Genomic DNA, 13411 nt, shown 5'->3' on the forward strand with positions numbered 1-13411 from the left:
CACTATCACAAAGAGACAGAAACTGTCTATTAAAGGTAGCCAAAGAGGTATGTTAATGCATAATGCATAATGGCTCTTTGTTTATTTAGTTGAATTGTTAGTTCCATCCGTCACTAGCAATTAGGGGCCGGAATGTAAGAGCCAGTTTTTGGGTATCTATACGTTGTCATGTCATGTGTTGTCCACCTGGTGTCACTGCCCTATTGCCTGGGGCACAGGTATAAAAGGTGTGTCACTTGATTGTTTGTTTGTTGTTTGACCCCGGAAGGGCTCACGGTTTTTGACCGCTAGAAGCTGACAGTTGTTATCACTGAGGAACTAACAAACGTATTCCGTCATAGACATTATAAATGTCTATGTATTCCGTAATCACATGTACCGTAATTGGTGTCAAAATAAACGGTCTGCACCGGAGATGATCGCTTGGTTCAGTCATTGTTTAACAACCACAACTAGGCTACAAACATTGAGACACACAGCGCGTCAACCAGTCACCCGGGAGTCAAACCCCACGGAGCACACTACACACATATTGGATGTGGCTCCTATATTGTTCATTATTTGATCTTCTTGACACCCTCTGAAACATGCAGAGAAATGCATCCTTAAAGATTTCAAACCTATATATAAAATAAATAAAATACTTTTACATGAAGTTATTCATCGCCCTCCTGCTCACACACACATACACACACACACACACACACACACACACGTAACATTCAAAGACACACACAAACACAAAAAGAAAAATCCATGTCCTGTGAAAACCCCTATCCTGAAGGCCTCAAAATCTGCCACTCGAAAGCTACAACAGCGAGCATCAGTAATATCCAGTATCCATATTTGCTGAACTGAACTAAGAGTTTTACTGAAATAACTACCCCGAAGAACTACCCTAGGCCTACACCCATCTCACTAGTCTGGCATTTGATATTAATCCAGTTATACTTTCATCATAAAATTACTACAATAGGCTATATTTTAACTAAAACAAAGAAATTATATTGAACTGAACTTGTGTTAAAAACCATTATTATGCTTTAAATTAATAAATAAACACAATAAAATGTTGTGGGAAATCCGCTTCTGTCTCACTCTAAACAATTTCCAAAAGTTGAGAACCCTGAAGACATTTCTAGCAAGTTTCCGTGTTCTCTTTGGCTTTGGGCTAAAGGTCTTAACAGTTAGGGTACAGTATCTGCGCCAAACACAGAGCATATTCTCTGAACCACAAATCCTATCTCGACACAGGTTTTATGATGCCAACTTCAATAATTTGAACAGGTGCCAACTAGCCTAGCCTAATTAATGAACACTAGTCTACATCATAGACATTATAAATGTCTATGGTCTACATTACTGGCCACCAAAAGTTTCCCAAATGACGAAAAACTCCTTCAAAGGTAGGAAAGAAGGCTAGCTAAATACATTTAATGTAGTAGGCTAGGCCTACGAGGTAGAGTTTATGGAAATAATTTAGGCCTACTTGACTATTTTCATTTTATGGTGCAAATAATTCTTCTTCACTACATTGTAAGTGGTAAATCCTATTTTGAATTGGCTATATCTTTATTTAACCACAGTAGGCTACTAGCAACTATGACTGCTGAACAGATTTTCCAACGTCTCTTAAAAAACACATGATAAGCATATGAAATTCAAAAAATAATTAATTAAAAAATAATATTTTGTTAGAATGAACTAGTTCGCAGTGTTGTAGCCTATACAAACATATTTTTATTTATTTAACTTTTATTTATCCTCGAGAGACCAATTGAGGGGTGACCCTCATTTACAATTGCGTCGAGTTCAAACAAATTCAAAGGAAAAACAACAATACATAAACAATATTCAATGCAAATACATCAAATACACAACAGGTGAAGAGAAAAACAATTGAAACATTTACACAGTGGTGAAGAGTGGCAGCAATTAAAATGAAATGGGTGAAAGTACAATATAGCCTAATTAAAACAGCTACAGGTAGAGTTTGGCAGATTTAAGATAGTTTGTTTAAATTGGTTAAAGGATATGAAGTTATTTAGTTTAATTTGTTGCTGTAAGTTGTTCCAGGAGTCAGGGGCACTGAAGCTAAAAGCTGTCTTTCCCAGCTCAGACCGGGCTTGTGGGACATAAAGAAGTGTAAAACAATATCACCCCAACCAGCTATACATTAAAATAAAACATCCCATACAGGTATTCTGATTCATTATGGATACCTTTACTTCGATTGGCTACTTTAAATTACGTTTACTTAAATAGGATTATGAAGGCATTTATACTGGAGTAGCCTATTGTGTTGCCAATAATACTGAAGCAATATAAGAATACTATATTTCAAGTACAACTCTGCATTATAATTCTGTATTATCAGCAAAAATGTGATTCTGCAAAATGTATAATATTAATGTCATATAAATATGGTGGAGTGAAAAGAGCTTAAATGTAGAGAAGTATAAAAGGCTAAAGTAGCATAAAGTGCAACACTTACATCTTTTAAACATTTTTATAATGTCAGAATGAGAGATAAAGATATCTCATTAAAATGTTCGGAAAGGCTGTGTGTTCATGCGTTTTGTAAAAGAAAGTCAATTAGCTTATTGGTTTTGTATATTTCCAGACATGACTGGACTTGACGACCAAATGAATCCCTCAGATATGAGTCAACTCTCCAGGTCCATCCTCAAGCTGCTGACAGCTGCTTGCCATCGTCCAGATGAATGCCAAAGGTATGATTTGCCTCTTCTTTATTGAGATTGTCTCACACCCCCATCTCGCCTCATCCAGCCTCAGGAGAATCCTAATGCACTGATACCAAGGGGGAATCTTTTTTTTTTTTTTACAATCTACTTAGCAATGATTTATTGATTGTGGCTTCCACCCTCACAGAGAATTACAGATCCTTTTTGGGAAATCAGATTTTCACACCTTTCATGAGTGTGTGCGTGGCGCTGCAGGTCTCTGGAGACATCGTGAAGGGGGAAACTGACTTTGAGGAGCTGCGGCGTGTGAATCTCTGCGGTGTCACTCCTCGGCTGCCATTGGTATGCCCAATAGATGGCCCCTGTGATTCTCTGCTGCTCTCTCTATAGTTATGCATTATTTATGTGTTGATAAATACAGTGTCTGTCCAAACTAGATTTCAATATGTTTTCATTCCCTTTCAAAACCTTTTAAAACACATGGTTCGACCACTTTTTTTTTATCACAAGTGTGCAGGAGCCGCGTCTTAGATATAAGTATTACATGGGGAATAAAAAGAATATAATAAAAACAACCCCTTGCCCTGATAGGAGGAGTCAGATTAGTGTGCTGAAAGCTTTGATGCTCCAGAATGTCAGCTCCGTGGATCGATTCCAGCAAAAAAAAACACAGAAACGCCTGACCAACCAGAGGCGTCCGTCTGTTGTGGACCTGCTGGGCACTGTGGTTTACAAGCTTCAAAGAGCTCCTTTTAATACACTGCTTTGATAGCCCTCAGCCTTCACTGACCCGCCGACCGTCCACTGGGGAGCGTTTTAGCTTTAGTGGAGAAGAGAGCGATAACTGCTCATCATATTAATGAGTATGGAAGAAAAAATTGCCTAAAATCGTGACTACTTAGACCACTGGCCTGCTATATCAAAACAGTGTCCACAGAGGAAGTAGATTAGACAGTAATGTTACAGATAAAATAATGCAGTTTTAATAAATAAATCAAAGAAATTATTAAAAGCACCAGTAGACTAGACATTTACATGCTTGAAAGTGTGTTGGTGAAATTGTTGCTGAACTACACAGAGATCCATTCATCATGAAAAGAAGGGAACAGTTTGGTTAATAACCCTAAGGGGGAGACAAATCATCATATACCATACCACATTAGACATTGAGGTCCTGGGATATTTGCCTAAAACATTTGGGTAAAATAGAATGACAGATATTGAAAATTGCTGCTTAAAAATGACTGGTTATTGTTGGCCTTTGATTGATACAATATCACAAAAAGTAATTCTCATTATTGAGTTCTTGATATAAAGTTGTGTTTTTTATTTTTATTTAAACGTAGTCAAATCCACTATAACTGTGAGAAAAGAAAGATTTTCCAGTATGCTGTCTTATTTTAACATTCGTATTATTAAATACATGTTTTTTTTACCCATTCCTTAAACTGTATAAGCTGTACATTTATATTTAATTGAAATTCATGTAAGACTCAATCAAATAGTGACACATTTAATTCATGACAGAAGCACTGAAAACAAATTTCTTAAAGCCGATATTGGATATTATTTGTTGGCAGCATCTGTGTCTTTGCATTACTTAGGTCATTACAATGGCATTACAAGGAACACCAACTCGTTTGCTTTCAGCAGAAAACACAAATCATCTAATGACAGGATTAATTTATTTGCTTAAGGCCAGTAGGCCACTTAGAACAGTCATAATGAGTTTAAAATAAAGCTGCAGCAGATTAGTTGCAGACAATAAAGGATTTGTGAAGTGATTGGAATACATTTCTCACCTTATGAAGTCATAACCCGGCGAGGCAACAACAAGATAGGAAGTTGATTCATTACATCAGTGTTTATAAGATCAGCTGTAAGCTGAAAGTGAAGTCAGACACATGGTGGGCTTTCCTAATTTGTTCACACCAACTTATCTAGTTCTGGGTCACAGGTGTGAGGTGGTCTGAGGTTTTTCCCAGCATGCACTGAGTAAAAGGTAGGAAAATGGACAGGTCGCCAATGCATTTGGGAGATTTTAAGATCTATAAGCTGTGTGTCAGTTCCATAGTACATACCAATGCTGAGCGGGTTTAGAATATGTGGTGTGCTTCACTGAAGTAGTTAAGTATACACATTAATGCTTGATTAATAAAATAAATGATTGACTGTAAGTTTGTGCACTATTCTTCCCCTGTGCAATGCAAAGTAAAAAAAAAGGGGCTAAGCAGTGCTGCAAATGTTTACACCAATGCACCTGGTGGTGAAATAGATTGAGAAAGATATTATGATTAGTATAAATATATACTATATTTAATCTTTTATGTCTTTACTTTGTAAAGTTTTATTATCAATGTAATTTGTCGCTATATGAGATACAAATGAATGTATAGCATATAGGGCTGACACTAATAATATTTTTCCTATTTGATTAATCTGCCTATTTTTTCTCACTCAATAAATATTTCTTTCTCTATGAAACTAGCAAATCTTTGATGTTTTTGCTTGAAGAAAATAGCTTAAGCTATAGATTGATCAAGTAATTGATTAATCAAGTAAGCGTTGTAGGTATGCAACAGAACTCTCTTCAGGTACTTCTTTGCCTTGCTGATATCGCCACCCTATAATTATGGCATCACAAAGACATCACCTTTACTTGTCTATTTAAATGTCCCTATATTTATCATTTCCTCAACAGTTTGAATGGTGTATGTCACTGGATGTAGTGCATCATTTACTCTTTGTAGAAACAGTTAGGTACATTTATTTTTTGTGGATTAACATTAACTGCTTTTCACCTTTTTGTCTCTTTGTACATGTTAAATACTGGTATAAAGAAAAAAAGAGATCTTTATGAATTATTGTGAATATTGATTATAATTTTTCTCTGTGAGATAACCAGAAGAGCCTCGAGTGCCGGAGTGAAGTGTGCCGATCCCATGCTGAACCCCCAGTGTCCCTCACACTGTGACTGCACTGGTAAGACCGCTAGATATTAGCATGGATATCTATTGGCGCTCGGGACTCTCTGCTAACCACTGATCATTGGGCCACTGTGAGTGTTTGGTGAGCGGGAGACAGAGGGTTGGGTCAAGTGCTTTTCCTTGTTCCTGCAACCTGCTCCTAAGCTGTGGCCAGACCGAGTGAACAGAGAAGGAACCAGACAAACCTACTCCCTCATGTCTGCTCACACACACACACACACACACACACACACACACACACACACACACACACACACACACACACACACACACACACACATCCCTGCTTCAACCAGAGGTTAAAAAATGAGGCTAATCTGTCAAACATCCATTGCTGAGATTCAGTAATGTAATTTCGTATGATAATTTCTTAAATATCCCTTTTTATTACGGCACTTTACAATACAATTACAGTTATCCCATTATATGTAATTACATTACTCCCTGAGCGTAAATGAATAAACACACCCAATTTGGTGGCATGATTGCAAATAGGCAAAGCTTGCTGTTTTGAAATGAAGTAATTAACAGCAGCGTAAGATGGTGAGAGATGTGTTGCCCCCTTATCCTGGAGCCTCAGAGGCCAGGGGAAGATTAGAGCTGTGATCTCATTCCCAGCACTTGTTTGGAGTCTGTCAGGAAGAGAAATGCCAGCATTAGGGAGCTACCGCCACACTCCTGATATGATGAAATAAGGAGAAAAGGGGAAAGAAAAAAGATGGAGGGATGGACAGAAAGGACCATGCCCTTCTCTGAAGTGTCAGTAGTTTGTTTATTCTATTTTTCATCGTAGCTGCCGGGGCAAAGATTCCCATTTTTCCCTTTATTTTTTTCCCCTCCACCTCGTAACAAAAAAACCCGCTGCTCTCATTTTTTATAGGTCTTGCAAACTCTCATGCCCCAGTGAAAATTACATTGTGAAACGGTAGAAATTTTCAGGGTCGCCTGTGTGCTCCCCTTGTCCCTCTGAGCTTTCAAACAGTCAACAGACTGTGAAGAATAAATAATAAAAAAGTATTGATTATTTTGATGACTGCAAGATTCAATTAGGTATTAATTTTGCCCTCCAGTGGACCTATCAAGCAACTCAAAGGAGAGGAGGTGGGGGGAGTGGACCCAAATGCATGCAGAGTGTGGCCAGGCTCAGACAGAGGGGAAAATGTGTTTACCTCGGCGGGCAGAGAGGTGCGTTGATGCGCAGTGTCCCACATTTAAGTGCTCTACAAATGAAGCCCTGATGACTAGTGACATTGTTACCGGGGATATGAGTATTGACCAGCCGGCTCACGTTTTTAACTGCAGCTTAAACTATTTCTATTGATTAACATTTTCATAGATTATCATGTGTCATATCAAAGAGGGCTGACTCCTGTGATGAGCACATTAAAAAGGCCCCTCTGGGTAGGAACTCATCGACCAGAATGATAGAAATATGGGGGATGGGGGGTATTGATGAGTGCAGGGGCAAGATAACGCTCACCCTCCTTTTTTCCTTTCGGTGCCTATATATGCGCCTGTCCTTTTGCTCATATATTTTAAGGTTGGACTTGATTCATAAATAAGGAAGAGAGGGTTGCTGTAGTCCTGCTGTGTCTCAGAGCCTGAGGTGGGGTGAACACTGTCGGAGGAACTCTCCAGTCAGAGGACACAAGGGGGAAGAGACAGAGAGGGAGGGAGTGTGTGTATGAGGGAGGAGGTGACATCTCCAGTGCCTGTTTTAGGAAGCAACCTCAGGCTTGGACCTGTGGTGGCCACTCAGATACACAGAGGTTGAGTCTGTTTCTGGTTCAGTAGAAAGCATGTACTAGCTGGTGGTGGCATGTGTTAGCTGCTGTTTGACTGACTTCAACATTTGGACTTTCTGAGAACTATTTTTTTTTTCTTTATTCCTCTCATCTGGAGCTTTGTTTAGGTAAGAGCAGTTTACCAACAGCCATTAAGAAACTTTCCTTTTAATTTTTGTAAAAGTAACACAAATATGGACTGACTGTATTCTGTTATTTGTGTTCAAGTCTTCCTTTTCATAAAAAATAAAAGTCCTTGTGGAAGCATTGATGATTGTAAACCCTAACGGCATTCACATAATTCTCTAAAAAATGCTTTTTGTATTTTCATAACTGTGAGATTTCCGTTTATAAATTGTATGCCAAGATGTTAAGACAGATAATACTCTTATCATGTCATGTTGATGTTTTTCATTATTGTCCTTAAGTGCTGACAAAAAAATGAAAATAATTGGGAGAACATTTTTTGAACATCGTTGACTTCATCTTTTGTTAAATTCAGGCCTCAAGTTGAGGTAGCCTCTCGCTGCTGCAGGATGTCACCTTTGATCTAATTTTGTGTCCCCTGTTATATCAAAATTGATATAATCACTGGTTTATATTTTCACTCAAAGCTTTAGATGTAGAATTATATTTGTTTCATATTTTATTGTTTTTTGTATCAGCACACACCCAATGGAGCCCTTTGTAGACTGCTGTCAGCTTAGTGTTTGCCGAAGACAAGGCACATGTCAGGTAGTAATGAGCCCTTGGAGATGGATGTATCGCTGTTTTTAAGACTACAGGGTATAATGGTAAAGCCACGCGATCCGTAACAGTTCTTCACCAGGCAGCAGCCGGCAGTATCAGCAGGGTAGCACCAGGCTCAGATAAAAAGAGGGAGGGAGCAGGAGAGAGAGAGGGAGAGTGATGAGTGAGCAATAGAAAGGAAAAGCTTGGTAGAGAGAGTGAGTGGAGGAGACACAGAGAAGGAGCCGGTGAGGGTGAGACGCCGAAGAAGCACATCTAAACCACGGCTGGTTTTGTTCTTTTTGTTCCCCACCTGGGCTCGCAGCTCCCTCCAGGACCCGATGATTACAGGGCAGCTGAGCAAGCCGCTGCTCTCCCTGCGCAGCGACATGAGCGCAGCAGAACTCCGGGCGGACGACAAAGCGGCGACCCCAGACAGCGAGCTGAACGACGAGCCCCTGCTCCTGCCCTCCGAGGCCACGGACAGAGAGGGCACTCCCAGCAAGCTGTACGGTAAGTCAGCTCAAAGCCTACACTTTGTGCCTCTTCTCTTTCATAAAGCTACTGTTCTGTTTTGGGCAACAGTGAGGCGAAAACACTGGGCATCCAGTGCTGGGACAAGTGTCAGTTGTGTCAGGCAGCAAACTTAGTTTAAGTGCAATGAACAAGTCAATGTTTGGCTCTTTTAAAGTTTGGATATCTTTATGGGGAAATTGTAGTTTACGTCATTTTGTGGCTCCTATTATAAAACAACAGGGGACAGTCTGGTTAGTTTAAAGTGTGTGGGCAATTCAACATGCCTCATTATATTGCAGCTCCATTGTATTTATTCTATTTTACTGTCTCTCTTAAAAACTTCACAGAAGCATAATTGTATAATTGTAGTTCTTTATTCCTGTTGTATATTGTATGGTAGGATATTTGCATGACTCTCCTTCATGTAAACTGTAATCAATAGTTTAAAACAATCCAATTTTATCTGCCATAATATTGTGCTTTTAACCCCTACTTTACCTCACAACCCTGGGAATGTTTGGTATTAATTTAGTATGCACTTTTCCTTCATTCAAATGGAAAAACATTTTAAATGTGTCAGTTGTTAGAATTAATCGCAAATAATCCACATAAATTATATTTTAGTGAAATTTAAGTCAGTGTATGTAAATCGTCACCCATTCAAAAATATAATAACATTGAATCTAGATTAATGCTGATGATTTACAGATATTTATTTTAATTTTATTCAGTTATTTTTAGTCGTTCGGCTTTTTCAGCTGCACATTATCTACACAATTAACCAATTTCTTTATCAGCATGCCTTATTAATTGTGTAGTTATGTCATTAATTGAGTTTTCAAACTGTTTTGGTATTTAGCCTGAATCAGTGTGAAATATTTTTATTATGACCGTTTCAGTCATGTGGACCAATTGGATCACTGGGCCTTGTTATGAACCAATGATATATATTACTCTTTATTGAAAGTTTTCAAATTATGTTCTAAGTTTTTTAAAGATGCTTTCATTATAGAGATCTTACAGTAATATTAATATTGGATATTTGTATTTTCATCAAATTGCTGTGTCCAGTAACTGAAACATAACTTTAACATATTTGTTGTCATGGAGAGGGATAGAGACATTCTATATTTCCTTTCATGGAAAGATGTGTATAATTTATCAACCTTCACTAAACAAATTATTAACACTTATGCATTTGCTTAATTTCCCTAAAAAGCTTCTTACAAGACACCTTTTATAAATATCCTCATTAGTTACCCCTTTTGTCAAGTTCTAATTATATTATTATTATCGTATTAATATTTTAATGTAGTTGCAAAGTGACAGGTGACATAAATTCCTCTGTAATGGTTTAGGAAATTGGTTTCCATTTAGAATATTTATATGAACTATCTTGTCTCCTGTGCTTGGTCATTTTGTCTATTTTACTATATCTGAAAGATAAACTGACTGTTTATTTGTGTTAGTGCATACCTTAGTGTGTATGTGTGTGGTATTATGGCATACAGTATGATTGTTTTATTGCTGTAATTAAATGATATTGCAGTAAACATTGAATATTTCAGGGGCAAGATTTTAATGGCAGTATTAATGGAATATCAGTCTGGATCTGTGCGCGTTTGTGTGGGTCTGTGTGTGTGTGTCTTTTTTGTGTGCACGTGCCTGCGTGTTTCTTTGGTAGTGGCAGCGAGTATAATATAGTGCCTATATATACTGAGCTTGCCAAACATTTGGATGAAAATAAAATAAGAATTTGGAGAAGGGATATCCATATATTAGTCTTAAACCTAATCAGTGAGAGTTCAGATGTCTTTTAAATTATTTTACAATAGCAAGCCGAGGCTAGCGTCTTCTAAACAAGGACTGAGTACTGCCAGATTTGTCTGTGATGTGCTGCAATTTGGTTTAATAAGCATCAAGTCTCTTGCTCTGCTCCATCTGACTCTTCTCCTCCTCATCACTTGCTTTTCCTTTTCTCTGGTGCACGTACACCTAAATGTTGTCAAATGCTTTACGATTTATTTATATTTGAAGCCATCTAGTTTTATACACAGGTAACGTACCTTTGTCAATGAGGAAGTATACTTTTCAAACGTGTTGCTAATATCTGGAACCATAAGAATACGATTTTTTGGTGTCTATTTTGTGTTTGGTGTTGGCTGCCTTTATACCACTGGTCGCAGTTGCTTCAGTGTAAGTTGTGAATTTTGGGGGGAGGGTGGCAGAGCCCAGTGGCAGAGCCCAGTGGCAGAGCCCTAGGCTTTGCCACCGGGCAGGTTTAGTTTGGGAAGCGCTGCCCACATGTGCTGTCAGAGAGAAAAGCAGGGACTCCTCTGCTGGGGGAGATAAGAAGGAAGTGTAAGAGAGAGTGGGGTGTTGAAGAAGAAACAATCAGCATCTTTCTGTTTATTTCCATAAATCTTATCAGACAGATAATAAAATATTGATTGGTCACCTAATGTTTTAACCAGTCATGATAAGAATGGTGGTCTTCTTGTTGCAAACACTGTTTTGTTTGGTGTTTTGGTAAAGTTTGAGCAAACTTTAGTGTTTCAACTACAGTTGATGGATCTATTTTAACCGCCATGAGATGAGCTTCTCTAAAACTTCAAAATGAAAATCTCCACATAATGAGACGTAAATCATCTGAAGGTGTTTTGACCATTTGAATAGCAAAAGATTTCCAAAAAAAAACATTTTATGCAATAGTTTGGCTGTTTAGGTTTATTACAGGGGGTAGATGTTGTGTTATTGGCAGTTATTTAAACCAGATTTGTGTCTGCAGTTAACTCTCATGGTTACAATTTGTTATTTGCAATTCTCTCCATTCTACAGTATTATCAACATGAAGGCCACTGATATGAAAACAACCCTGAATTGAGTGTTTAAACCAGGACTTACATTATTCAGTTGTTTTCTTTATGAGGTTCTGAACTCAGATCGTGGAACAGAATCCAAAATAGAGTTATTCCAAGATTCTTCCCTTTTTCTTGCATTGTGGTAAAGACGCGGGGGTTAAAAAAGAATATTTTTGATTCTTCAATTCCAGAGTATAGAAAAATGAAAACATTGTTGAGGCTGTTTTTCATAATCTCTCTGATAGATGCTCCAATTTCATGATTGACATTTGCACACAAAGTAGTGTGTAAGTTCACATGCACAGAATAACAGCACATAACTAGTAGTTTCAAGGAAATGCAAATCCTGTAGAAACTTAATTTGCTCCCCTAGATTTCAAATATTACTCCTATTCCTATTGTGTCAACAGAATAAAACTGTCATTTTTACTAAGTATAGAATTGTTTCATAACATGCACACACAGTGTATTTATAACACAGCTAGCTGAAAGTGTGCATTATTTAAACAGTTGTGAGGATAGGCTGTAAAGAGGACAACCTGCAGCTTATTAGTTCTAAACTCCCAGACGATCTGTACAAAAGGTGTGAATGATATGCAATCCTGAACCTTCCTGTATTTTCAGGCAGTGCACATCCAAGTACACATTTTTGGGCTAACGATACTGAACTGTTAAGAATCATCATTGCTTTCTGATTTCTGCTTTCACACTATCAATTTGATGATATCGCCGCAAGTCTTTTCCTGCCTTGTATGTGCCATAAATATGTTTTCATACTTAGAGAGCCTTCTACAACTTTTCTTCCCCACAGAGTTGATATATGACTTTAGTTTGAGATGAGAAGGAGAAGTAAGTGGGAGACAATGACAGTAGCAGTCATGTTTGTCTACAGTAAATTGTCCACCATCTACACCCACCACATGCCCACTGCAGTGGTGAAAGGGTCGTTCTCCTCCTAAAAGCTTGCCTGTGCAAATAGTCTTCCACTTCAGCTAACAGGGGCTACGAGGCACCACAAACATCCTGACGCCTTGTATTTATTCCAAGTAGAAGTGGACATTAGGTGGAAAAGCTGTGGTTAGTAGGGCAAGCAATTTTTTTTCAAAGGACGAGATGGTGTTGGATGCGTACAGTTTCTGTCTTCTCTTCTCAAGCAAATCTCCCCCTTTCAGACATCAACAGACAAGATAATAAGACACTCAGAGCACAATTCCGTATTATATTCAGCAACCAAAGGCTCATCTCTTGTCAGTTTGCATTTACTCTCCCAAGGATGTGACGCTTCTATCATCATGCTGTCAAAGAGAGCCAGGCTGGAACGACAGGAGCACTCATTTCATACACTTACTGTCTACATGAAATGGTCTGCACTTATACGGATTCTGCCAAAATGGTGGAACATTTTCACAAAGGTCACCTAGAGACCCGCTCCCCTAAATGAAGCTTTCATTGATTTCTGGTATCGGAGGTCACTCGGAACAAAAACGTCCGCACTGAAAGTCAAATCTGCTGTAATGCTGCACCTTGTTTTTATGTATTATCAGGCAGATTAGGCTTCACTTACAATCAGATATTCATTCGCTGGACTAGTGACAATCATTTATTTTGTACTGTTCATGGACTACTGGTCACTCACAAAGGAGTGCCTTTATTTATACTTTTGAAGCACTTTAATGTAGCTTTAAACTATTTTTACCATGTAAGGGACCAAATTAAGCCTACTTAAAGTCTCACATTTAAATTTGCATACATTAAAGAACACACTTGTTTTATAATGCATTATAATAATGCTATTCAAAGCTGGAAAGTATATTAACAAATATTGGGAA

At 38.1% G+C, this 13411-nt stretch overlaps 1 protein-coding gene across 1 annotated transcript in view; it reads left to right on the plus strand.

The window, feature by feature from the left end:
- Positions 1-8531: 8531 nt before the first annotated feature.
- The window catches only part of pou6f2 (POU class 6 homeobox 2), a gene marked incomplete at its 3' end in the record, with an annotated part of 66528 nt that continues 61648 nt past the window's right edge, over positions 8532-13411 (plus strand). The window contains exon 1 of the mRNA XM_080050458.1: positions 8532-8718. Coding sequence (XP_079906584.1) covers positions 8547-8718 — 172 coding nt within the window. The 5' untranslated portion in view covers positions 8532-8546. The remainder of the gene's footprint in view (positions 8719-13411) is intronic.

Source organism: Ammodytes marinus (assembly GCF_949987685.1).
Source record: "Ammodytes marinus genome assembly, chromosome: 21".
NCBI lineage: Eukaryota > Metazoa > Chordata > Actinopteri > Uranoscopiformes > Ammodytidae > Ammodytes > Ammodytes marinus.